Genomic DNA, 26,911 nt, shown 5'->3' on the forward strand with positions numbered 1-26,911 from the left:
CGCCCGGGCTGAGTATCAGCCAGCGCTGAGGTGGGGATGCTGAGGCCACATGGCGCTATGGGGCGCAGCACGCATGAGAAGCATGGCCTCAGGCAGGTCCGACATGGACGCTCCAGAAGCGTCATTTCACACCTCTGGGCCTCAGTGTCCTTGTCTGCAGGCGAGGGTGTTGGCAGCCTCTTCCCGCGAGGGTGTGGGGGTTGCTGAGGGCCGGGGAGGGCCTTCACCCTGCAGTCCCCGGGCCCCAGCTCACCCGACAAATAAACACTTCCTTCCCTGTGAACACATTCCCGGCATGTCCTCCATCTCACTGGACATCAGTCTACCATCAGCTGCTGAACGTTCTGTTGCCTGTATTACTTCAGAACTCATTTAAGGATTAAAAAATAATTCTTCCAATTACTATGCAAACCGCTGGGCGCTGGATAAATGAAGCAGGTGCTCCTGTCTGAGGACCTGAGCCAACCCTGCAAGAAGATGGCAGCTCAGGGTGGCTCCAGGGCCCCTTGGACCCCAGAGGGCCTGCAGTCATGCCTCACTGCCCTCCTCGGGCCCCAGGGTCAGGGCTGGTAGAGCAGTGAAGCCTGGGAGGAGCCCAGCCTGAGCCCAGCACCCTGAGAGGGCCGCTCACCACCCCCATCCACCCCGACGGGCCCTGGGCCCAGGGGCCGCCCACCACCGACTGCTCTTGGTAGCACCAGCTTGGCCAGGGCCTGGGACATGGGATGGACCTCTGAGTGGGGAAGGATCCTGTCCACAGGCTGCCCTGTGGCTGGCCTGGCACCCTTGGACAGGGGCCAGGAGAGTCCCAGTAAACCAGAAGCTGGCCTAGGGGTGGTGAACACTCTCGGTGCTACTTCTTGTGGCCTGACCTGGCATCCTGCTCAGGTCCCAGGGTCCTGGAGACCGAGGCTGGATGTCAGTCACCAGCCACCTGGGTCCAGTGGGCCTGACCTCAGGGAACCAGTGGGGCCGGTGAGGGGTGGGGGTGAGGGCTGGGATGGGAGCAGACTGGAGCTGCACTGGCTGCCCGGGCCCAGCGCTGCCCCCTCCCTGCCCCTCACCAGCGCCAGCTAGTGATGTCATCTCTTCCTGGGCTGTAAATATCACCCAAACTCACAACTCCCAAATTGTCCTCCCACCCGGGCCCCTCTCCTGAGCTCAGCCTGCACAGCCCACTCGACACCCCCGCCCAGATGTCTTCTGGGCCCCAACAATGGGGGCCGCTCCTCCCAGGGCCCCCACCTCAGGGCTGGGCTGCTCAGCGCAAACATCGGGAACCCTGCCCTCCTCTGCCTCCTGCCAGGTCCAAGGCAAACTCAGCCACATCCTTCCTGGTTCCCCACCCGACCCTACTGGGCCTGGCCAGACCTGTGCCCCCTGCCCACTGCACGATGGCCAGATGGACCTTCTCAGACAATGAGAGCCCATCCCTGTTCCTTGGGACAAAGTCCCCAAGGTCTGCCCTCTCCACACCCCCAGGTCCACCTGCCTCACCTGTCTGGCCCCTTGTCCTTACCCCATGTCCCCCATGGCCTAGGTTCCCCTCCTTGGAGAGTGGAGGATGCAGGCTCCAAGGGACTGGCCAGGGCTCTGGCAGCACCAGAAGGAACATGTGGCTGTGAAGGCAGGGCCCATCAAGGGTGTCTGGGGGAGGTTAGCCAAGCTCCAGTTCAGTGTGGGGCCCGCAGCCCTGAGCTGCTGGTGGGCTCCCAGCCCCCACCTGAGGGCCAGCTGATGGTGAGAGACACGGTCAGCCTTAAAAGAACCTTGAGGGCAGACGGGTGCCTCTCAGCAAGGAGCAGGGTCAACAAAGGTAGTGAGTGCCCCATTCCAGGAGCTGTACGAGCTGAGGAACTCACGTGCACCTCAAAGCACTTTGCCAATGGGCGTCTGGCATCTCCTGGCTGCCAGGAAGGTGGTGGGAGCCCAGGGGCCACCCTGCCCCTTGTGCAAGAGTCCCCCAGCCTCAACCTGGAGCCCACATCCTCCTCAGACCTGGCTGTGTCTTGTTGAGCATGGCAGGGGCTGCTCAGGAGAAAACTGGATCAAGAAATTCCTGCCTACGTTCCCTCTGCCCACCGACGCCCAGGCGCAGGCTGGCGGACTCCTGGGCCTGGAGGTGCAGTCACAGGGACTGTTTCCGGGGGCGCTGGGGGCTGAGGCCATCCTGCACCTCCAGACCAGATCCACAGAGTTGTGTGCGCAGAGGCTACGGAAAGGGGGCAATGGGTTCTCCTGGGCCCGGGGGGCCTGCCCAAGCTGCCCACTCTGAGCCTGAGGGCCTTAGAGCTCAGATGTGCCTGCATCCACTGTGCAGAGGGACAAACTGCCAGGGCTCACGTGGGGTGGGGGCAGTGCCAAGGAGCCCAGGCCCCAGGGCTTCCTAGAAGAAGGGATGGACATGTGGGAGGACCTGGCTGAGGAGGGGTTGGGCCAGGCGAGGGCGCCCCCCACCACAGCACCCGGACTCTGCCCCGGGCTGGGGCTGGGAGGGTCTGAGCCCCGTCCGCGGGCACAGAGCGGTTGGGTGAGGGAGCTGGGGGCCTGCTTGCTGAGCACACCCTCCTCCTTTCCTCCTCCCCGGGGCTTCTGGAGTCCTGGCCGCCCCCACGGCCATCTGGCTCCACCAGCAACGCTCCCTCACTCCCTCCCCAACTCACTATGTGTTCCTCCCTCTTCCTGCTCCCTCAGGCCCTTGCCCTGAGGGGGATGCTGGGATGGCCACATGGCCTCTTCTCTTTTGTTCCTGAGTCCTCAGCCCAGGCCTTGAGAAAACGAATGTGCGCGTATTTTTGCCTGCACTGTGTGTGCTCTGTGTGAGCACACGTGTGCGTGCATGTGTGCATGTGGTGTGGGATGGTACAGGCATGTCTGTGCTTCTGGCATGAGACTACAGGCCGTGATGTGAGGTGGCACGTGTTCCCTGTCAGGCTTCAGAGTGGGTACAGCCTCACCTCCCAGCTCTTCACCAGGGCCACCCTAGCCCACCTGCACAGGGTCCTCCTGGACCTCAGGCTCCTCCTGGGACCACCTCAACCCACATGGGAGCTGGCGGCAGCTGGGGCTGGGCTGGCACCTCTAGGGACTCTATGTGACCCCAGAGCACATGTCCCCACAAAGGCAGCCTCGTCTGGCTCCTGTGGGCCTAGTACATGGTCTGTGCAGGACACATACCTTTCTCTGGACACCGTTGTCGACCCAGCCAGAAGGGAGGCGGTCAAGGTACACTGACGTCAGTGTTCACGGCCGGGGGTGGGCGCAGGCACCACAAATCCCTGGTGGCCACCTCTTGGCAACTGTGCCCCGTCCTGAGCCTCCACGTGCCCATGCCTGGGGCAGGGCTGCACCTCCAGGGCCCGCCTGCCTCTCATGGCTCACAGCATCCCCAGCCTGAGACGCCATAGCTTAAGAAAAGAGCTCTTTATTCCACGTCGTCCGATATTTTTACACAAGTAAAATAAAATGCATATCTCTATATACCGCGATCCGGGTGGGAGGCGGCGTTCTGGAACAAACGCCCCCACCGCACCCTGTAAACATGATGGGGTGGAGACGAGAGGGGGTGGGCGGGTGGAAGGCATCCGTCAGGGAGGGTCTGCCACCGGTGCTGGCTGGTGGCGTGGGAGGGACCCCGTATGTACACACACCTGGCTGCTGGGGGGAGCCTCGTGGTCGGTAGCCGGTCAACAGGGCCTGAGCACCGTCCACAGCACCAGCGCGAGGCCCAGTGGGGCGAGGCTGCAGGCGAGGCCGGGCAGGGAGCCGGAGCCCTCCGCCTCGCCAGCCCCGCCGCCCCCAGTGCCCGCCTGGCCCAGACGGCACTGGCTGCGCGTGCGGTTCTTGCGGGAACAGCCCGGCCGCCGGCGAGGGCCAGTGGTGGGAGGGCCTGGGGGCTCGGAGCCCTCAGGCCGCACTGCAGTCAGTGGGGGCTCGGCCGAGCCAGGCAGAGTCCCGAACGGGGAGTCGTTGATGTGTCTTGGGCCCGAGCCGTTGCCTGGCGGGCTGTCGCCTGGTGGCACGCGTCCCTTGAGCGCATTGCCGGCCGAGGCCGGCCTCCCGGCCTCCAGCACCGAGGCCTTGTCCGCAGCGTCCGGCTGGCAGCACTTGGGTAGCCCCAGTGGCTCCTCGTCGGCAGGCCCGCCGGTCCGGATGGGACGGGAGGGCCGAGCGGCCACAGCGCAGCCCTCCAGGTCGGTGGCGGCCAGGCGCTTGAGGTCGCGGCCGGCCAGGCGTGGGGGCAGGCTGCAGGGCACCTCGGACGACGAGCCGCGGAACTGCTGCAGCCAGGCCCAGAGCGGACGCGCCCGGCAGTCGCACACCCAGGGGTTGTCATTGAGCCGCAGGTACTGCAGGGCACGCAGTGGCGCCAGGGCCTCCGCGGGCAGCGCAGAGAGGTTGTTGGCAAACAGGTAGAGCGTCATGAGGCGGCCGAGGTCACGGAAGGCGCGCGGGTGCACGCGGGCCACGCGGTTCTGGTGCAGCAGGAGGCGGTCGAGGCTGTGCAGGCCGCGGAAGGCGCGCTCGGGCACACTGGGGATGCGGTTGCCATGCAGGAAGAGGTGTGTGAGGTTCCCCAGGTCTTGGAAGGCGTCATCGGGGAGCGCCTGCAGCCCGTTGTCCTGCAGGTAGAGGTACTGCAGGGCGGCCAGGCCACGGAACAGCCCGGGGCCCAGCTCCTGCAGGCCACAGCGGTCGAGGTGCAGTGTGTGCAGGTGGCCCAGGCCGTGGAACGTGGTGGGATCCACAGCACGCAGCTGTGCATTGTCGCTGAGGTCCAGCTGCTCGAGGAGCGCCAGGCCGGTGAAGGCAGCGGCATCGATGCGGGCCAGCGCATTCGAGTGCAGCCACAGGATGGTGAGGTTGCGGCAGGCGCGGAAGCTGGCGGCTGGCACGTATGTGATGCGGTTGCCATGCAGGAAGACGCGCTGGCTGGCGGCTGGGATGTTAGCGGGCACGGCCTGGAGACCCTGCTGTGGGCAGCTTGTGGTCACCTTGGGCTCGTTGTAGCACACGCAGGCACCTGGGCACGGCGCCGCCACCCGCCACGCCTGCAGCCACAGCACCCAGGCCAGCAGCTGGCTCCCTGCAGGCAGAGCAGAGGGTGGTTAGTGGGCAGGGGGCCCTGCGAGGCTGGGGCGAGCCCAGGATGCACCGCTGCCCTAGGAGTTCAGGTGCTGTGATCCCTGCTTCACTGGACATGCAGAAACTGCTGCATCAAAACAGCCAGGGGTCACATACTTCTCATGGGGAGCCCACCTGCACACACCCATGTCACCCCGCCTGGCGCTGAAACACACACGCGCTAACAGGCACACGTGAAGGCCCCCACCACCGAGGCACACGTGAAGGCCTCTTGGGACAGACATGCAAGCCTGCAGACACCTCCTCGGGACTCTAGCTGACACAGAGCCAGCCCTCTTGGGCCTGCCCGCTGTCCCTGTCCATCCCAGTGCTGTCCTAGCCTGTCTCTGCCCCTTCAGCCCACAGGCCTGGCTGGACAGGGGCTCCTGGCAAACACTCGAGGACAAGGCTGGCTCGAGCTTTAGCTCAACTGAGGTTGCAGCTCAGACCCTGTGCCCTGCCCAGGCCCCCTGGAACCCCTGAGGCCCAGGGCTGCCTGGATTCTGAGGGGGCCTCACCACCTCGGGGAGCTGTACTTTAATGAAGGAACTGCATGGGCCTTGGTGGAGCCAGGACCCACAGCCTCGTCCGTGGCCCTCCTGTGGGGGTCTGGGGCCCACCGGGAAATTGCCCCAGCCGCCCTAGGCACAGGAGCAACTCAGCCATCATAGACTCAGAGCCAGTGCCCAAGGCAGGGACAGGAGGGCAGGTAGGCCCAGGCTGGGGGTTGCGGGACACATGCAGCCTGCCCTAGTAGCCACTCCAGGCAGGCTGCTCCCTCTCCCACACTGTCCTTACAGGAACACCTCCTGCAGCCTCCGCCCCTCGGCCTCATTCTCTGCTTGATCTCCTCCCCGGGGCAAGGAGCTCGCTCCTTCCCAGCCAGTCTCTGCCTATCCCAGCTGCCCTCAACCCTCCTGCCCAGACATGCTCCCAGCAGGTTCCGCCCCAGCCCCAGGGGTGCATCTCCCCTCTTCCCTCCCCATCTTGGGGCCTCACTGAAGACCAGGCCAGGCAGGACACCTCCTGGGGTGCTGTACCCAGCCTGGTCTCACCAGCAGGGCCATATGCCCAGTACTGAGCTCATGGCCTATCAGCCCACCATTAGAGCCACCTCTTTGAATGCCGAAGGCTCTTTCTGCCTTCAGGAGTGAGTCTATTAAAATGTGAACCCCTGGGAGGGTTATGGCTTATCAGTGAACACTCCAGTTATCAGCTAACACCTGCGTTGACAGCTAACACCTTCCTTGGCAGCTAACACCTTCCTTGGCAGCTAGCTGAGAGCAGGATTCTGCAGACACGAGGCCAGCTAAGTGCTGGAGTTGGAGCCAGAAGGGAGAAAGGAGAGGGCCACAGGCCAGCTTCCCCTACCCAGAACCGTGACCTTGGGGCCCCCTGCCCACTAACTAGGTCCTCTGCCTGGGCCCGTGCACATGCTCACCCCAAGCCTAGAGCTTCAGCAAGCCCGGCCCTCCCCGCCGTCACAAGGAGCATGTCCTCCCCACAGCCTAGGGGCCTCCTCTGTCCCCTGTGCTCTGCTGGCCACCGGGGCTGGGCCATTTGTGGGCTGCTGGGGACATGGCAGCCCCAGGATCCCTAAGCCCTGGGCGCCCCTCTCTGGGCTGGCCACGCACAGGAAGCCATGAGGGGGCACCTCAGCCCGCTGTTCTATTTAAACTGCTGGGAGCCTCTCCCGGCTCTCTCTGTGTGGGCCTCTTTGGACAGCCAGGCCTGACTGTGCAGCCCCCACCACACCTCATGGCTGTCACAGGATGTCCGCGTGCTATGAAAGCAGTACTGCCTGTCCCAGAACTTGCAGCAGAGGACTCCCTGGGGCGAGTGGGCTGGGGGCCCCGGTACTCCCCGGCCAGAGTCTGGACCTCACCACCAACCTGGCTATGTCAGCGGCCACATCACCGACTGAGCTGGGCTACCATCGCACCCTGACCCATGGCTCCCAGGCCTGAAGCCACGGGCTGTGAGCTCGGCTAATGTTGGGGTCAGCTGACCACCAGAATGGGCCGACCCCGCCATCCTCCCCAAACCTGGGCTCCCAGAAGGCCGGAAGCCATGGGCTCGGGGCCCTGCCCACTTTACAACTGCCCCACACGAGGCCTGAGCCACGCCGTGGGGGCGAGTGTCAGAGAGGCCACGTGGCACAGCCCTGCCAGGAAGCGGCCTCAGGCGCAGACATGGCCGCTCCCGCGGAGCCAACTGCCTTTTAGAAACCCACTTCTGAGGGTCGGTCCCTCCGCACAGGCCCTGCTGTCAGCACGGCGGCCGGCGGTGGGCTCTCCCCTTGCCTTGGCCACAGTAATTGGCTCCAGCCTGGCCCCTCCTGGGGCCTGCCCGCTGGTCTCCATGGCAACTCCTCTGCTGAGCAAGCAGAGGGGGCATCTTTTTATGAGATAATCAAACCCAACTTTGCGGCATGTGCTCACATTCACAGCAGGGGTTCTGGAAAGCAGGCCCCTGCCAGGTAGTGGGAGGGCATCTCCTTGGTCCCACCCCAGGGGTGGACCCCATCACTCACCTAATCCTGCCCAATCTAAAAGGCTTCCCCATCCATGCCCCCCATCCCATCCCCCTGCCTATCCTCTCAGCCCATCGCCCTCCACCACCCTAACCAGGCCCAGACCTCCCTGGCTTCTGCAGCCCCCTGAGCCTGCCGGCCACTCTCTGGCCACCAGGTTTGCTCCCTCACTGATCCCGTCCACTCATCAGGGGCCCCTAGGCAGGGCCCTGCCTCACCTGCCTCTCCTTTCTCTCCCTGAAGCTGCCCACTGGCTCTAGCCGGCCACCTGCTCCCCAGCCCCACCTCCTATTTGCACCCGGCGGGGGCTTGCCTCCTGGCACACGTGGTAAGGAAACAGCCCTGCCGGCCTGGCTCTCATACACGGTCACACAGGGAACGTCTGCTCTGGAGCAGTGGTCGGGGCACGAGCGCTGCGGCTGGGAGAGGACTGGCTACTCTTGCCTTGGGGGTTGGGGGACAGTCACCAGACCGCTCAGGGCCTCTCCTTCAGGCCCAGGAGGCTGGAGGCATCAGGCCTGGGCATGGCCCCAGGGCATCTGCACTGCTCTCCTGCCCAGCTCCTGGGCAGCAAAGGACCTGGGTTCACTCCACGGTCTCGGCAGAGGGCGCGAAGGAAGGTGGAGCGGGGAGGAGGCGGGGGAGCAGGAGGGAGGGGAGCCAGGAGGGGCAGGAGGCTTCTCGGGATTCACCCGCAGGAGCCAGTGCACGGCGGGCAGACGGCGGCAGAGGTCAGTAGCTCAGAAACAGGGAGTGCAGGAGGCTGCAGGCACAGGAGGTCTTTGGTGTGTTCCCTGGCCCCCACCACTCCCAGGGCCCCCAGCCTGGGCTGAGGTCGCGGGGTTACAGCTGCCCTGAGGTCCCATGGGGACGCCTCTGTCCCCACTGGTGAGGCCATGGGCGATGGCGCTAGGCTGGCAGCCTTGGAGGCCCGGAGCCTTCGGGCCTCAATGCCTCCCTGCTGCTATGGGGTGGCTGTAACACCCACTTCAGGGGTCGTTAGAGGGTCCATCAGCTGGTATAAAAAAAGTGTGAGTCAGAGCTGTGTAAGAATCAGATTTTGGGGAGGTATCATGAGCTCATTTTACAGATTAGAAAACTGAGGCAGTGAGCAGTTACGCCATGGCCTGCTCCCACCTGGAGCCGGTCCAGGAGGAAAGGCGGGCGAGCACAGGAGCCACAGGGCCACCTCCAGCCCAAGCCTGAACAGTGGCCCCTGTGTGGCCACGGAAGGAATGGGCCTGGGCTGTGAGGGCGGGACAGGCTCTGGCGGCACAGGAGGGGTCCTGTGCCATTGGTGGCTTGAGGGGGACACGTCCTGGGGAGGCTCTGAGCTGCTGCTTGCCCCCAAGGAGGCTGGGGTCAGCAGGCTGTGAAGGAGCCGGTGGCTGCAGCCCAGCTAGGACATCCGCCGGCTCAGGACCCGTGAAGGGTCATGTCACAGACCGCGGTTATGGGCAGAGCAGGCGGCCACAGCTCAGCACAGCGAAGCCAGAAATAGCTCTGGGCGGGGGTGGGGAACACCACAGAGGGTCAAAGCTCCCCGGCACGGCTGTACTCACACCCCTCCCCAGTGCCGGCCCCCCACCAGTAACGGGCTCACCCGCCCGCCCCCGTCGTCCATCTGTCTCCCCTCGGTCGTCACTGCTTCTCATACTCACCACCCACCCACCTTCCGTCCGTCCTCCAGGCACAGACATGTGCGGGGCAGCACGTGTGGCCCGGGCGTCTCCCGGCCTTCTCCGGCTGCAGGTGCAGGGGGGAGGGTGGCAGCAGCTCTGTGGGGCCCCACATCACCAGCCCCCTGCCGCTGTGCCCCACGAGCCTTGTTCCTTACTGATCTTTCTGGGGTGGTGGCTGCAGGGGCAGGTCAGGTGGGCTGGCCAGGTCGGTAATGGGCAAGGTGATCCACCATGGCAGGAGGGTACTGGATGCAGGGCTGAGCAGTTCCAAGCACCAGGCCAAGCTGCGTGCAGTGGGGGAAATGGAGGCCCACCGTGGGCAGAGCCTACCTGAGGTCACATGAGACGTGGGCAAAACTGGGGCGAGCAGACCAAGCCAAGGCTGGGCCTCTCTGTCTCTGAACTCTCTGGGAGTCCAGTTTATCTACACTTTACAGGTGAAGAAAATGAGGTTTGGTGGGGAGGCCACTTGTTCACAACGCAAGAGCTGGTAGGATTCCTGACCCCATAGCATCCAGTTGCTGAAAGGCTTTGCTGGGCAGTAAAGAGTTAAAGCACTTCTACCCAAACTTACCCATCAGCCCCACCCTGAACCCCAAATTTCCAGCCAACACAGCACCTGGGAGTTGCCAGGGAGCCTGGCCCAGCCAGAGCTGGAAGCCTTGGATGCAGAGCTCACCCACAATCATGTTCCTGAGGGGGACCCTGTGGTAGGGACCGCACTGGGCACTGCAGGCACGAGATAAGGATGTGGTCCTGGCTTGTGACACCTGCGGCCCAGGAGTGGACTGACCACGTGCCACATGGGGGATCAAAGGGGCCACAAGGGCCTGATGGGGCCCCAGACAGAAACCCGCTGCCAGGGTGAAGATCCAAGACCCTCTGATGGGCAGGACCTCTGACGACCAAGCCTCAGGAGTCCATCCTTGGCCAAGGCTGGACTGCAGCCTGGAACCTCACCCTGTCCAGCCCGCATGCTCTTCACCTGACGCCCACCTCCTCAGCCCCCACCCAGGGAGCCTCATATGGAAGGCTGATGTCACCAGCACCTGGAGGCTCGTCCAGCCCCAGGATGCTGCCAGTGCAGGCCACACCCGCCCTCATTCCAAAGACGCAGCCAGCATTCCCTCCCCCACAGAGGCTGGACCCCTCCCCCAATTTCATCAGGCCACCAACAAATGCCTGCTGCCTAATTACCTGGAGAATTCTGTCTCCACGACCAGCTCATCAGGGTCCTGAAGCTAATTTAATCTGGCGGTGAGTGTAGGCTTGAGTCCCCACAGGATGCTAATGAGAAACCGGCCAGTGGCTGTCATGCCCTGCCCCTGGGGAGGCTCAGAAAAGGGGCACCCCCAGTGCCAGGGCCCGGGACCTACTGCCATACACCTGCCACCACGCCCACCTGTCTGCCCCGATCCCTGTCCACTGCCGGCTCCTATCCAGGACTGGGTGTCTTGCTTGGCAGGGCCAACAGTGCTGGGTCCTGCCTTCTCCCCAGTCCAGTCCCACCTCCTCCAGGGAACCCGCATCTGCCGCTTACAGGAAGCCGACCACTCCTGTGAGGCCCAGAGCGTCAGCCTCGGACAGGGCAGATGAGGTGCAGGAGCATGAACTTGGGGAGACACTTGGGGGACACTATGGGAGACTCAGGGACACTTGGGGTGCACGCTCAGGGAGCACACAATAGGAGCGCAGTCCCAGGGCTTGTGCTGCTGGGACCTGGGTGAGTCAGGGAACAGAGGTGAGTCAGCCACACAGCAGCAGGGTTGCTGTGATGAGGCCAGACAGACATGGGAGCCCCTCCCAGGAGCCAGGACAGGGGGTCTGCTGTCCTCTGCAGTGAGAGTCGACGAGTGTGCACACTCCCACGTGTCCTGAGCCCTCGGCACTTGTCAACATCACCAACAAGGCAGGCGTCAGCCTCTGCCCAAGCAGGATCTGTCTGGCCATGGAAAGATAAATGCAGGTCTGTGGAGGCCCTTGCCTGCTCACCCAGGAACCGGCCGGTCCCGCCCTCGGCGGCTGCTGCTGCGGCTAGCCCTGTCTGGAGGGAGCAGTGAACTGGAGCTCACCTTCGCCATCCCAGGAGAGCAGAACTCTCGCACACACTCTTGATCAGGCAGCTTGGGCCTCGCAGTGGGCATAACACTGGTGGGGTGCTTGGGGGCTTTGAAATTAAGCTGGGCTAGCGAGGGTTGGGACAGTGCCAGCTGGGACCGTGTCGAGGGGGCCAGCAGGGCCTGCTGAGCACCCATGGCCAGAGGCAACTGGGGGGTCCGGGACCCTCAGCCCGAGGTGCTCCCATTCGTGTCACCACCGGCCGAGGTCACCACATCCAGGTGGCTGTCTGTCCACAGGAAGGTCCGGGGATGCCCGTTTGTGAGAAGACCCTGCACGCCCATGCCTCTCCTTTCCTGGACCGGGCTGTCCCACCTTCACTATGTCTTTGTTCTTAACGGGGACTTCCTGTCAGCCTGAATCCCAACATCTTGGGAAGTGTGTCAGAACTGACTCGTCGTGTGCCCTCCTCCCAGCCCAAGTGGACGGTGTGGTGCTAGTGGGTCACCCTCTGCACGACCTGGCCACAGAGCCCCCAGGAGGGCGTGGGGTCCTGGGGCAATTGGACTGGCTTGGAGGGGCTGTGGCGAGACCCCCGCCACCCCAGAGGTGAGTGGTGGGCCAGCGCTGAGCAGACACCAGACAGCCCTGAGCCTCCCAGCATCAGAAGGCTGTGCAGGGCCTTTGTGGATGAGCTTGTCCCCTAGGGAGGCCCTGTCCTCCCCCTTTATACCCCAGCCTCCCACAGCACCCAGCACCAGACGAAGGGCCTGGAGAGGGGGACGGGGCCCTTGGCCTCCCTGGAATGCCTGGGGCACAGACTTCCTTCAGTCCAGGGGGTTTCATCACACCCCACAGCACGGTGAAGGGAAGACTATCAACCCACTCCACAGACAAGGGCTCTGAGGCTTACCGAGGTGAGGTGACCAGGGGCCACAGCACGGCCAGGGGACAGGGTCCAAGACCCCCCTCCTGCCATACCAGGTGACCAGGGCAGGCCCTGAGCCTCAAGGGACCCAGATAACAGGAAAGGAAGGCAGTCCTGTGCAGCGGGTCAGCTGCAGAGCCTCCCCTCCAACCCATGCTCTGAGCCCCCTGACCACCCCAGAGAGCATCATCCTCCACCCAAGCCTTTTGCCCCTTGGGCTGCCCGAGGTGGGCCCTAGGGCCCTGCAGCCCTGGGCTCAGATGCTGGCTCTGTACCCTCTCACCGAGTGGCCGGGGATGCTGTCTCCACACTGGTGACATGAGGATGACAACAGGCCAGCACTGGCCTCCCCAGGGCCCTGAGATGCCTCCAGCCTGGAACCCCACTGAGCACCTCCACCCAGACTCTGGCTTTGTGGCCAGCATCCTGCCTCAAGGAGGATGGTGTGGGGCCTCTGGTGCTCTGACTGTGGTCAGCCTGTCTCAGGTGACTCCTCAGGGAGGAGAGGCCCACAGCTCAGAGGTGACCCTGTGGTGATGCTGATCGCTCTGCAGTCTTGAGGCCGCTCCCCACCTGGCCTAGCAGCCCTGCTTTGTCCAGAAGAGGCTGTGCCTGGGTGGGAGGGCACGACAGCCAGGCTATGCTGCAAATGCGCCCAGAACAGCCTCCCCAGTGGAGACAGGAGGTGTGCTCAGACAGCTGTGGAGCCCAGCACGGACCAAAGGGCCTCACAAGAGACCTTTGTTCACCCATCCCCAGATTGAAGATGGTGTTGAACACACACTACGAGGGGCAGGGATGGGGTGACAAAGCTGCCCGCTGGAGAAATGCCCAGAGGAAGGGCCTCCACCTCGACCTCCAGGGTGTCCAGGGCAGCTCTTGCCTGACCACCCACCACCTGCCAGTGGACAAGCCCCAGTCTCAACAAAGCAGCATCCAACTACCTTCAGTGCCCCTAGCAAATGCTACCGGGAAACCAGGTGTCTGGAAAAGGTGCCGGTGCCCACAGAGTGGAAGTGACTCTAGAGGAAGTAGAACAGGTTGAAACAGGACAAACCTACCCGGCGTCCTCACACGGATAGAAGAGGGTTTCAAACAAGAACAGGGTGCTATGCACAAGGAGCTATCAGAAAACAAGAAGAGTGCCTGGAAGTTAAAAATAAAATTGCTAAATTTACCCCCCAAATCAATAGAAGGGTTGGAAAACAAGGTCAAGGAAGCCTTGCAGAAAGAAAAGCAAAAAGAGAAAGAGATGGGGAAAAATGATGAGATTCAGAAGACAAATATAGATCCAGCATTTGTATTAGGGAATTCCAAAAAGAAAACAGAGAACATAGAGGGGAAAGTCGTCAAAGAAATAATACCAGAAAACCTCCAGGAGCTGACGACCTGGCCCTGCACTGAGTGAGTGCCTGGCACAACACGTGACGTTCACAGTGTGGTTTCAGGCCTTGGGGGCCCAGAGAGGAAAAGCGACAGGAGACAGCAAAACTGCAATGGCTTCAAACCCTGGGGAAACGATCTTCACCCGAGATTCTGGACCAGGCCAATCCAGCCTGAATAGACTAGCAGCATTCAAGGGCTCACAGGATGATCCTCACTGTGCCTTCCTTATTCAGTTAGCTGGGGATGTGCCTCAGCTAAAACAGGACATAAATCCAGAAAGAGGAAAACATGGGACCCAGGAAACATTGCATGAAGAAGGGCAGTCATGGGCAGCTGTGAGGGGGCCACGCATGCCTGGCCCAGGTGGGCCCAGCAGGACATAGGCCTGGAGTGAGGACTGCCAGGGAAAAACAAGAGACCCAGTAGAATGCCTGACATGCGAAGGACAGAGCACATGAGGGTGACAGATGGGACAAGAGAAAAAAGACAAAGTCAACCGTAAACTCTGGGAAAAACAAAAGGCCACACAAGAGTGGGAAGGTCAGCAGGTGGTGAAGAGCATCTATGTGACCTGGGTTAGGAAACACTGGTTATGAATTTAAATGACGATCGCAGGACAGCCCCGCTGGGAAATGTGCTAGAGAAGAGGGGGCGGGGGTAAGGGCTGCGGAAACGTGACGGTAACCACCTGGAAAGACGGGGAACATGGCAACAGCGGCTGGTTGGAGGCAGGCTGGGGGCAGGTTTTAACTTTGAGCAGGATATGGTTGACCACAGTGTTATCTTTGTTAAAAGATTGCATACTTGGCACTGAAATCTCAGGAACAGAGATAAATCAAAAGAAGAAAATAAAGTGTCTGTGCCAGAAAGTGCAGACACACGTGGGTTAGAAGCAGGCGGCTCCAAAGTGCAGGGGGAGAGAGTGGGACCTAGAGCGCGAGGCCTCCCGGTGCTCCGCCAGTGCCTGGCTGCTCCTCCTCCGCTGCGCAGCCAAGGGTGGCCAAGGACAGCCCTGCCTCCAGGGACGCTCCACGCGCTTGGCTCCAGAGGCCTCTGAAGTCCAGACTCTTGGAGGGACAGCTTCCAACCTGAAGCCCCACCTGTGTGCTGGGCCTTCCACAGTCCCACCCACCGCTGCCGGGCAGCCCCTCCTCAGCCCTGCCTGCTCCCAGTCCACAGCCCCAACCCCTCAACCCCAGACAGGGACCCTCAGGAGCAGGGATCTAGCGGGGCCCCTGGGGTGGGCGGTCTGAGCCCCTGGAGGGGACTCCCTCTGATCTTGGCAGAGCACAAACCGGCCTCCCTGTGGCCTCTCCGAGAACCCCGACTGCGTTTCTGTATCCAAACCCACGGCACGCAGACAGGGGTAACGTGAATAAGTAATTGCTCTTTTATTAACGAGTGATAAATTATTCCTATATGATTGTATGTGATAACTCTTCCTTATTTGAAATCAATTTGGGATGGAAATTGTTGGCGGCTTCTCACCAGCGAGGGTGGGAAGACCAGGCGCTGCTGCCTCTGGGAAAAGCAGGTCAGTGTATTTCGGCTGCTTCCTGAGGCTGATGTGCGAGGCGCTCCCAGCGTGCAGGGGGCCGGCTGCCCTGGGGGCGGGGCACGGAGGGTGGCCTCCTTTCCTCAGCACCTGCCCCGGCCGGTGCCCCGGCCAGTGGACCCAGGGCACGACGCCCCCTTGGCCGAGGAAGGGTCAGGCTGGAGGCCACCGCGGCCGGGCAATCAGAGGCAGGGGCCATCTGCAAGCCACACTCCACTCATCCCCGAATGTGACCCTGAGGACCAGGGCAGCCCAGCCTCTCACTCCGCAGGGGGCTGACCCAGCGCTCGGCCGGCCTCCCTGCCTCCTTGCCCAGGCTGCCATAGCTTGACTTTACGGAGCCTGAAAAGGCATTTGTCTTTTTCCTAAAAATGTTCCTAATGATTTCACATCCCCATTCCCTCCTCACAGCTCAACACGTGAGGGTCCCCAGCGTGAGCCCAGGCCTGGGTCAGACAGACCTGGTCCCTGCCTGGTGCCCGGAAGGCCCTTCCGTCTGCTCATCTGCAGATGGCCCGTGTGAGGGGTTGCACACAGCAGGCGCTCAATAACCGCTGAGCGAAGTAACGGCCTCCCTTACGCTGACCCTGCACTGTGTGGCCCCCTGGGCCAAGGCCAGCCCATGTGACGAGCCAGTAGACGTCAGGGAAGGGCGTGCCTCTGGCCGGTGCCCCCAGCCCCACGGGCCCAGCCTGCTACGAGCAGTGCCCGATGGCCAGACCACTGTACCCCTTCTGCTCGATGCATTTGTAAGAGCCAGTTGCCTCCCTGCCAGGCTGCTCACCGCCCACCATCCACCCTCCTGCTGCTCCCCTCACCCCCCATGGCTGCAGCCACGCCGCCCAGCTCAGCTCAGCCACTGCCGGCAACCTCTGCCTCTCAGGCCTGGGTCTGTCATCTGTGAACGGGGAGGTTGGCTCTGAGAACCTGACAAATCCCCAGGGGTGGGGGCCCTGACAGCCCCGCCTCTGTCCACTGCCAGGGTGCCCCCTTCACTCCACACCTCCGATGGTCAACTTGGCAGGCCTCTGCACTGCCCATTCCTGCTGGTTGCCCCCCCTGGGCTGTGGGCTCCTTGGGGCAGGACCAGGGCAGGTGACAGCACAGCAGATGGTGCTAAAATGTCTGTCACGTGAGTGTAAGAAGCGTGAGGCGGCAGAGACATCATTCCTCAAGACGTCCAGGCCCAGAGAGTCCACGGAGCACCGACGTCCCTGCAGGGTGAGGCACCGGCACCTGATGCTGAGGGCAGGTTCACGTCCGCTACAGGCTGAAGGTCAGCACACCCAAATTCACAGGGGAGATTCTGTGTCCCCCAGTTCATAGGCGGAAACCCTAACCCCCAGCATGATGGCGTCTGGAGGTGGAGTCTGGGTTTAGAAGAGGGCGTGAGGAAGGGGCCCCACAATGGGATTCGTGCCCTTGTAGGTGAGCGTGCTCGCACACAAGCACACGTGACGCCCTCTCACAGAGCCCGACCCTGCCGCACCCTGGGCTCAGACTCCCGCACCCTGGGCTCAGACTCCCGCCTCCAGAACTGTGAGAAAACACATTTCTGTTGTGTAAGCCCCCGGTCGGTGGTATTTTGTTATGACAGCGTAAGCTAATATAGCTTCTTTCTTAAAAGCCTGGTGTATTTTTCCAGATTTTCTACAATGCACACGAACCAGTAAAATCAGAAGTGTTTTTAGTTCACTCTGTTTGGTCTCGTGTGTCGACACTGGACGCGACAGCCTGCCCAGGGAAGGGTGGGTGAGGCCGTCCTCAGGCAGCGGGAGCCCCTTCCGAGAGCCGTGTGCCGTGGGGTCCCTGCCCACCACACTGGCTCCACAAGGCGATGGGAGAAGGGAGGGCATTGGGCGCTGGCTCTGCCTTGGGGTGGGGGTGTGGGCAGGTTAGGCAGGTCTCCCAACCTCTGGGAACCTGTTTCCTCAGCTGAAAAGTGGAGACAACAGGACCACCTCGCAGGGTGTGGAGGCCAGGGCCCAGGTGGGGTCGGTGAGCACAGGGGACAAGGGACGTCAAGCCACAGTTAGGGAGGGCACACTGGTGCTTGACCAGACTGACCTTGGCCCAGGACCTACACTCTGGGCCTTTGCTCAGGCAGCACCTGCTCTGGGAGGCCTGCCTGGTTCTCAGAACCGCACCACGCCCAACCCACTCCCCTCCCCAGCCACAGCCAATGTGTCCATCTTCAAACCTGCCCCAACCCTGGACTCGCCCAGGTGGGGCCCCTGAGGGAGAAGGCGAACGGGCAGAGCGCATGGAGCTTAGCCAGGGTCTTGGCAGGGAAGGGGCATCAGGTAGGTGTCCTGTCGAGTGATGTGCCTGACCCCACCTGGGGCAGTATGGGGACAGTGAAGCCCCCAGTGTCAGTGCCAGCCACCCAGCAGGAAATGAGCCACAGGGTTTCCCTCCCTAATTCCCACTGCCCGCCCCAGGGACACTCTGCCCCCCACCACGGCCGATTGCTGATGAGCATGGCCGTACTGCTCAGACTTCCTGTGACCTGGGGGTGGGGATGGGCAGCCCCGGCATCAGGGAGGGCTCCGCAGGGCACGGATCCCCCACCCCCGGCCACCACCCGCCTCAGTCCACCTAGGGGGCCAGGCCGCGGCTCCAGCAGCAGGTGAAGGATGGAGTCCATTAGGGCCACCATCTGTCTTGTCCGTGACGGGCCCTCTCGGTGACATCCAGGAGGTATGTAGATGGAATATCTTTATGGGGAGAGTTTTTCTTTTGCCAATTTTCCAACAGGAAGCCAGACACTTGTCACACCTGTCCCCGTGTCAGCCTCTGCCTGACATAAACTGGGGCTGAGGCGGGGAGATGAAAGGCAGCCTGGACACGGCCGGAATGCAGGGGCCACGTGTCACACGGCCGGGAGCATAGCGCAGTGGACCAGCCTCCTGCTGGGGCCTGCCGCTGTCGGCCTCCACAGCCCCCGCCCCATCCTCCTGGCTCCAGAACCCCTCCCTCTGCACCCCTCATGGCCTCACAATCTCCTCCTCTGAACCCTGTCTCCCTCCTCCCGGCACCCAGTGGCCCCAGCGGCCCGGCCCCATGCAGCGGGCGTCCGGAGTCTCTGGGCTTCTGCTCCCACCAGGGGCCCGCCCCCTCCCCTCCCCCTTGGCCAGCAACTCCAGTGCGTCTTTCAGACCCAGGGCCAGTGTGGCCTCGGTGGGGGCCCCGTGGGGGGCCCAGGCCTCAGACTTTTCACCAGTCTGCCTGCACCCACACTTGCACTTCTCTCTTCTGGGACCTCGTGGCCTTTGGGGTGTCTCCCTGGGACCCAGAGGGCCTTGGGGGCAGAACATGTCACAGGAATCTAGAGGCCCCTGCTGCCCGGGGGGGCTGGCCTGAAAGTAATGCTAGAAAGCACTGTCGAGAGAATGGAGGTAGAAGCCAGGGTGGGAGGGTCCTGCCCAAGGCGGAGTGTCACCTGCTAGGCCACACCCAGGAACCACAGCCCCAGGGCATTCCTTGGCCCCTCCATCAGTCCCTGTCATGTGGGCAAGGCCACCTTGGGAGGGGTCCTGCTCACTGCCAGGGTGACAGTGACAGTCCTTCTGCTTCCTCAGATGGCCCTGGGGGTCTTGGCCCCCAAGGAGACCTAACAGCCTTGTCCCCACCAGGCTCACCAGCCACTGCCTTACACGACCTCACCCCTCAGGGGCCCCAGGGAGCCTGGGGGCAGGGGCTGGATGGGGAGTGAGTGGCCAGCTCTGTGCTCTCTGAGGACGAGTCTGGGCTGGACATGTCCTGAGAGAGCAGGGAGGCCTCAACCAAGGCAGATGGAGGCAAGAGGCAGGAGACTGTGGGAGGGAGCGTGGCTGGGCTCTGAGAAGGGGGGGCTGGGGTACAGGGCCCACTCCCAGGTTCCTGGCCAGGTGTGCTGTGGAGGCAGGTGGGAGACCTGGTTGCGGGGCGTCTTGTGCGACCTCGGGCCCCACAGTCCTCCCAAGACCCTCTAATATGGGACCTAGTGCATCCTGGTGGCCAGCCAGGACTGGTCTTTCTGGAATTTTGCTTCCAACCGCATCTTTGGGGACAGCAGATGCTTCTGGGCCAGAAGCCACACCTAGGGAACAGGTGGCCCACCACTCTGCTGCCCAGGCCCCGCTTTGCCCAAGGACCAGGCAGGAACCCAGATTGCCTTCCCATGGCACTAGAGGCTGGTTGGTGCAAAGTGAGCCACTGGGTGAAGTCTCCACACAGTGAAGGGAGAGGGACCCCGAACCTCCTTCCAAGTCAGTGCCGTGGCCGGCTCAGTGCCCACGTGCCCCATCCCCCTGCTGGGCCCCAGCACCCCCCCCCCCAGCTGCTGTCCCTGCCTGAGGGCCTGCACCTCCCACCTCCATCCCACTCTGGCCCCCCAGCCCCATTTCTCACTGGGTCACCACAGCATGAAATATACATCACAGACCCCCTTGGGCCGGGCGGCAAGGACCTCACGCAGAAGTGCTGGTGGGAAGGGGTAAGGGAGGCCCGGACGGGGCCTCTCCTCTGCGTTCAGCATGGTGAGGCCCACACTCACCACACACCTGCCTGAGGGCCACCGTGGTGTCCTCAGGGTAGGGCAGCTGGGGAGGACTTGGGAATCTGAGGAGGCCCCAGGAGGTGGGCCCCATTGCCCACTGGGACTCAGGAAGCCCCATCACCAGCCTCTAATCCCATAGTAAGTAAGTCCCAGCTCAGGGCAGGAAGCTCCACCCGCACAGGAAGGGGCGCTGGACTGGCCCTGTGGACAGCACTCACCACTGACCCCCGCTTCTCAACCTCCTGTGCAACAGGGAGGCTCAGAGGGTGAGTGACCTGCCAGGTGCACAGCTGGCTCTGGGCTGAAGCCCCAGGCTCCCAATGCCAGGTCCTCGCCTGCCCTCACCAGAACACTTCTCCGACAGGAGGGCACCTCTGCCCTCCCTCCAGACCTATGCCCTGGAGGGGGGCCGCCCACCTGCTGCCACCTGATGGCCAATGGCCATCCCCAAGGGCTAGGACCACCGGCTCCTGTGACTGCTGGGAGCTAACTTCAGGCACTACGTGAGGCCACCCCACCTTTGTGGCTCCCTGCACCCCAGTGCCAGGCCTGGGCTGGACTTGGGGACGTGGACATGAGGAGGTAGACAAAGGCATGCATGCCAGGCGCTGGGACCAGGGAGCCAGGGTGGATGAGACGTTCCTGAATGAGATCTCTGGTCCATGCCTCATTAGGGGTGTAGACACAGGAGAGTGTAGGCAGGAGGTGCCCAGCTGGCAACATGTTTTAGGAAAGCATCTCAGAGCCTGAAAGGAGGATGAGATGGCCGGCGAGGAGCTGTGGGCGTCCATGGCCATGGGCCCAGGAGGGGTCCGGTCCACAGCAGGCCCTCAGTGAGCAATAGAAGGGGGTGGGCAGGGTGGGGTCAGCCTTGACATTGTACTTGCCTTTGGGGAAGGGTAGAGGGAGGTGGCCAGGACTCTGGATCTTGGGCCTGGATGTAGGGGTGGCGAGGCAGGTGGTACGGGGGTGATCACCACGGGATAGGCTAAATCTGGGGGACTCAGGACACCCAGTGGAGCAGAGCTGCGTGTGCAGGGGAAAGCGGTGTGGAGCCGCTGGGTGGGGGCAGCCAGGGAGCCCGAGACCCCCACTCATCCTCACGGGTCTGGTGCACAGCAGGGAGGCAGCAAACATTTGCTGACAAACCATGGGACCTGAGGGCCAGAGTGGAACTTGGTGACGGGCCAGGCTGAGGCCTCAGAGCTGGCCCTTCCAGGGTAGCCAGGAGGCCAGTGAGTCTGTGGGCTGACTTCCCAGCTGGCCCTGAGCCCTTCTCCACCCTCCACGCCCCATCTTTGCCCCTTACTCTTTACTAAGCACCTACTATGTGCCTGGAGCTGCCCAGGATGCCATGAGCCTAACCCATCCCCACCAGCCCTGCACACACCCCACCCACCTCCCCCAGAGCCCAGCACCTCGTATGCCTCAGATTCAGAGAGTTTTCCCACTGAGCTGGGAACACCGCCTTTGTCAACAGCCTTGGATTTCGGACACAGACGCGGCCTCTGGTGACCAGGAAAGGGCGGTGCTGCCCAAGGTCACACAGCGAGCTGGTGCTGCAAAGGCTGATCCAACGGCTGCCCAGATTTCAGGGTAGGGAGAATTTTGGCAGGTCTCGAGTCCGCCCCACCTGGGCTCTGGCAGGAGGTAAATAAAGGCAACATCTCGACAAGGTCACAGTGGCTGGGACAGACCGTGGACACCATGCTGGGCTCAAGCAATCTTGGAGGCAATCTGAGAGGGCTCCCTGGAGGAGGTGAGGGGGCTCAGAGCCCCGCCTTGGCCTGAGCCCCTCAGCACTCCACCCCCTTCCTCAATGGGCCCCTCACCCGTCAGCTTCAGCCTCAGCCTGACATTTCCCGTGACATTTGCTGCAAAGAAATAGAGCCATAAACCCAAAGGTTAAATTTGCACATTGCTTTGCTGCCAGGAGAGCTCAGTCCCTCCACCCACTAGGTGCCTGGTAGAGGGTATGGGAGATGGCCCACCCATCCCTGGGGCCCATGCTGGGGGCCCAAAGGTCCCCCAACGCCCTCCAAAGGACCTCAGCCACTGTTTCCCAAAATGGGTTCTTGGGCCCACCAGGCCCCGAGCATGTTATACAGGGGCTCCTGTCAGAGGCACGCCCACTCGCAAGCTGGAGGCCCTCAGACGCCCTCGGTAAAGGAGCTCCGTCAGCACCTCTTACCCAGCCAGGCCCAAATTTGCTTGACCACAAAACCCTTGTCCAACCCCCACCAACATTTCGTGGAACCTCAATTCCATGGAGCATGATCTGTGATGGCGTTAGGCCAAGAAGCACCCCCCAGGCACCAAGCAGCTGTCTGAACAAAGCTGAGTCAGCTCCTGACACCCTGGTCCCTCCGCTGGGCTCCCCATGTCGCCATTGGCCCAGCTCCACGTGCCAGGACCTGGGTAGGGCTCACCGCCTGCCAGGCCCCCCGGGGCCAACCCTTGGCCCTGGTCTCTGCACGTGCAGCACCCCCCATGGCCCCTCTGGGAGGGCTGCCAACAGCCCTGCCCTTCAGCTCCACCTCCTGGGCCTGGCTGCCCTGTGTCCTGGGTTGGTGGTGGGCAAGGCTGTAGGACAGGGCCGCCCTGGCCCATTCTCCATCCCCTACAGGGTAAGACGCAGGCCCACTCGGTGACAGGACTGTCGGGACACTGCAGGGCAGGCGCGGGGGATGAGTGAAGGGGCAGGAGAGCTGCAGCCCCAAAGCGCCGGCTGCAAAGGACTGTCCGCGAAGCACAGCGGAATCCTGATCAACTCCCGGAGGCGGACTCCTCACCACCAGCAGAGAAGTGACCCCAGGTGCGGGAGTGGTCCAAGGGGCCAGTCCTTAAGAGGCTGGGAGGGGCTGGGGTCCGGCCCTATTGCCTGCTGGGGGAAGGGCACATGACCATGCCCCCGGGGGACCTGGAGGCCCACATGGAGGACATGTCTCCCGGTGTCCAGCTGCACAAACATAGCAGTGAGAGGCCAAGGCAGCTTTGGATAAATAAATAAATTATGGTGTGTCCTCGGGGAGGGATTCCACACACACCAGCAAACCCATGATGCACAAGAATAGTTCCCGATGTGCAAAATGTTTAAAATACAGCGATAAAAGAAGAAACTGCAGCACAAAACACCGGGTGTGGTGGGGCCCGGGTGGGCCCACACACTCCAGCGACAGCATAGGGACAGGCAGGGGTGTGGACATCCTGCCCGCCCTCGGGCTGGGCTGCCATTTTCAGCTCTGTGGCCACCTGTCCTTTAAAGCATTTTGTCCTATAAACTCAGGTGCACAAGGATCACATCCCTCCACCTGCCTGGCCCAGAGCGAGTCTGATCCGCCAGGAATGAGTGAGTGAATGAGTGAACTGGTGTGTGGGTGAAAGCAAAGGCAGCGTCTGGGGTGGGGTGTCTGGAGGGCGCAGGAGCAGGCAGGCCACAGGGTGGAAGACACCGAGGCTGAGAGGCTGCCAAGGCCTGGCCCTGAGAGGCGGGGGATGGGGCGGGAGTAGGGGGTGGTAGCCAGAGGTCAGAGACCTGGGCACGGGGCAGCCTGAACTTCGCTGACTGTGCACAGCCAAGAGCCCTCGACCCCACAACGGGGCCCAGGGACAGGAGTGTCACACACACTCACTCCTTCCCACACTCACTTCAATTCAATTCACTCATCCTTCGTGAACACCTTCCCTGTGCTCCGTGCTCCTGACCTGTTTCCAGATGCACAGACTGAGGCTCCATGGAGACTTTCTGGCCACAGGCCCAGGAGAGCAGGAAACACGGCCCTGTGGGTGAATTCCTTCTGCCCCCACTGGCCGGGACCCTCCTGCTGCACCAGCTGCCACAGGGTCCTTGCCACAAAGCCGCAAATAAAGGCCAGGGCGGGGGGCGTGGAGGGGCCGGCCCAGCGTGCTGGTGGTCCCGGGGTCAGCAGAGGGAGGGTGAGTTCGGGTCCAGAGAGTGTGGAGGAGGCACACTGCACATGCTGGCCCCTCATTGTCTGTCACTCGCAATGAATAACAGCAAACGAACCCGGCCCCACCATGAGCCCCGGGCAGCCCTTGGCCTCCAGAGCTCGAGCGCATCTCCTGTAGAAACCCCCACAACCCCTCACGCTGTTGAGACCCGCCGGCCCAGGATGTCCTCCTCCACGACCACAGGGAGAGAGCCCGCCCTGACCGAGGGGCCCCCAGCGGGCCGCTTCCTCACAGGGAAAACCACAGCTGGGGGTTCTGCAGGCCCCTCGCCGGAGAGGGGCAGAGCACAGACGCTGCCTCAATGTGGAGGCCACATCCCGTAGTGCCCACTTTCCTTCCCTGCCCCCCATCTGCCCGCCCCCTTCTCCAACTCCCTGTGACCTCTACGGGCCTTTACTTCCCCATCTGCAGACGGTGATGGGGAGGGTTCGACTGGCAGACCCAGGGCTCCTGGAGGGCTTCCCTGCATGGAAACTGCCGAGTTGGGGGAGGGGTGTTCTGAGTATTTTGAAGGCAGAGACACTGGGGTCAGAACTCCATGGGGGCCTCACCCCTTAAGTGCCCCCAGCCACCCTGAGGGAGGCCTGATTACTGGCCCACGTCACAGGTGAGGAGACTGAGGCAGAGGTAAAGTGTCACACCCAAGGTCACATCACGGTCCGTGGCTGAGCCAGGCCCCACATGCAGGCCTTATTCTCCTGCCATGCCACACGCAGGAATCAGGGTTGTGAGCAGCCCTCTGCCAGGTGGAGTCTGGGTGTGACACCACCTGACTCAGGACCTTGCCTGGGAGCTGGCTCCTCCCTCACTTCAGCAGGAACAGGAGTGGAATCGGTACCCAGTTTATAGATGGAAAGACTGAGGCTTAGAAAGGGACAGTGGCCACCTCCACTGCCTGCCCCACCAGGGGAGCCACCCCTGTTTCACCCACACGCCCTCTAAGGATGACCTGCTGCCCTCATTCCACAGATAAGAACACTGATGGTGGTGGGGGAGCAGCCCGTGTGGCCTTGCCTCTTGGAGCCCTGGGGGGGCTCCTCCTCACCACAGTGAGAGCGGGTCACCAGCACCCTCACCTCATACCCCCACACAGCACCTGAGGCAGGTGACACACCACAGAACCCCTCACCAAGAAGGCTCTTGCATGGAGACCCCCAGGCACCAGGGGCAGAGCCTTCCTGAGGTCACTCTGGGTCAGCCATAGGGTGGGCACACACCTGCCCTGAGCTGGACCGAACAGCAGACTGTAGAGCACGCCAGGGGACTGGCCTGTTTGTCATGGTGTTGACCTGGAGGTCTGAATGGGCTTTCCTTGCCCAGGTGGGTCCCAGCCCACAACAGCCACCATTGCCCCAGCATGGGGGCGGGGGAGGAATCGGACACTCCTTCCGCCTCACATCCTGGGCTGGGGCACACTCCCTGGGCCTCTGCTAGAGATTTGGGTAGAACCTGGCCACGCCTGCCTGGGCACTCAGGGGCACCCATGGCCAGAGGCAAAGAGACACATGCCGATGTGCTCACAGGAACACGTGGTGGTCATGCGAACAGAGACACACATGCAGACGCACACTGAGTTCACACACACAGGCCACGGGCCCTTGGGGTGGGGAGGAAAAGACCAGCACACGGCAGGAGGCAGAGGTGGGGCCAAGGTCCTGCAGTCCATTTCTCACTCTCTGAGCTCCGGTTGCCCAGCGCTTCCCCCTTAACACACGTGCATGTAGGCACGGGAACGGGTTCCTTGGAGGGGCCCCAGTGTGTGCCAAGTGTGGAGACCACAGCAGGCATTGCTATGTGCATGCATGGCCGTGGGCGTGCAGGCGGGGGCGAGGACATGGTTGTGCACCCCCAGCATGTGTGTGCGTGCACACAGGGCAGCCTGGCATGTGTGTGCACATGCGGTGTACAAGTGTGCAGCCCTTGTAGACACGTGCACGTGCAAAGAAACGTGTGTGCAGCCTGCAGCACCGTGGACATCAGCGGGGCATCGAGGGGAGGGGGACCGGGGAGCACTCTCCAGGCAGGGCATGCCCAACTCCCCCAACAGGAGGTCAGCCCCACCCCCATTCCCAGGACCTTACCCCAGGTAGGGGGAAGGGTCCCAGGAGAGCTGCCAGGGAGGGGATGGTGGGAGTCCCACCATCTCTGGTGCCCCTCAGCAGAGCCCGCAGGGGCTCTCAGGCTGCGGATAGGGGGTGCTTGGTTGCTGCCTCTCCACGCCCGTCCCCTGGGGGGACAGCTCTGGGCCAGCCCCGCCCCCCACGCCCTCTACTGTCGCCAACCCCCCCCCCATTCATCCTGCTGCGGTCTGACCCCAGAAAAAACGACCGCTCCTGGGCTGAGTCCGCGGGGCAAGGATGGAGGCAGCTGGACACCCCCACCCCTGCTCGGTACCCGCGCTTCTGCAGACCTGCTCATTAACCCCTTCGCGGCCGGGGCGCTCCGAGGCTGGACCCCACCCTTCCAGCCAGCAGCCCCCACCCCAGCCCCGCCGCCGGCCCCACCGCCGCCGCCAACTTTCCTGGGAAGCGGCAACTTTTCCTGCTGCCGCGGGCTCCGCCCTCCCGGGGCCGGGGTGGCACTGCGGTGGCCTCGCTGTCGCGCGGTGACCCTCCGCAGCCTCGGCAGCCCGGGCGCGCCCCGCGTCTCGGGAGGGGCTGCCTGGGTCCCCGCCCGCCGGCCCGCCCGGGCGCGGCACTCACCTCCGGCGGACGCCCTCTTCATCTTAGGGGTCGGGCAGGGCGCGTCGGGGACCGAAAGTCGCTCCGGGGCCGGCGCCCGTCTGCCCGCGGCCGGGTCCGCATCCAGGCGCCGCCGCTCCGGCCCGGCCCCGGCCCGGCCGCGGGACGAGGCTGCGCGCTCCGCCCGGTCGGCTGGGCTGGCGGGCGGCGGCGCGGAGGCGAGGGCGGCGGGCCGGGAGCGGATGAATGTTTTATGGGATCATGTGGTTTGACGCGCGAGCGCTCCACCGGGTCCTCGCCGGCCGGGCCGGGCCGGGCGGGGCGGGGGCGGGCCGGGGCGGGGCCTGGCGGCAGGCGGGGCGCCCACCTGCGCGCGCCAGGCCGGGCCGGGCCGGGCCGGGCCGGGCCGGGCCGGCGGGAGGGGAACGGGGCGCGGAGCACGGGGCGCGGGC

At 63.2% G+C, this 26,911-nt stretch overlaps 1 protein-coding gene across 1 annotated transcript; it reads right to left on the reverse strand.

Moving 5' to 3' along the window:
* Positions 1 to 3,408: 3,408 nt before the first annotated feature.
* On the reverse strand, positions 3,409 to 26,706 carry RTN4R (reticulon 4 receptor). Its single transcript, XM_074356050.1, has 2 exons — positions 26,481 to 26,706; positions 3,409 to 5,086 (listed from the first exon to the last, which is right to left on the reverse strand). Exons 1-2 carry the CDS (start codon positions 26,500 to 26,502, stop codon positions 3,687 to 3,689), a joined length of 1,422 nt encoding a protein of 473 aa, XP_074212151.1. The 5' UTR covers positions 26,503 to 26,706; the 3' UTR covers positions 3,409 to 3,686.
* Between the last annotated feature and the right edge of the window lie 205 nt (positions 26,707 to 26,911).

The sequence above is a fragment of the Camelus bactrianus genome, chromosome 32, assembly GCF_048773025.1.
Source record: "Camelus bactrianus isolate YW-2024 breed Bactrian camel chromosome 32, ASM4877302v1, whole genome shotgun sequence".
Lineage (NCBI taxonomy): Eukaryota > Metazoa > Chordata > Mammalia > Artiodactyla > Camelidae > Camelus > Camelus bactrianus.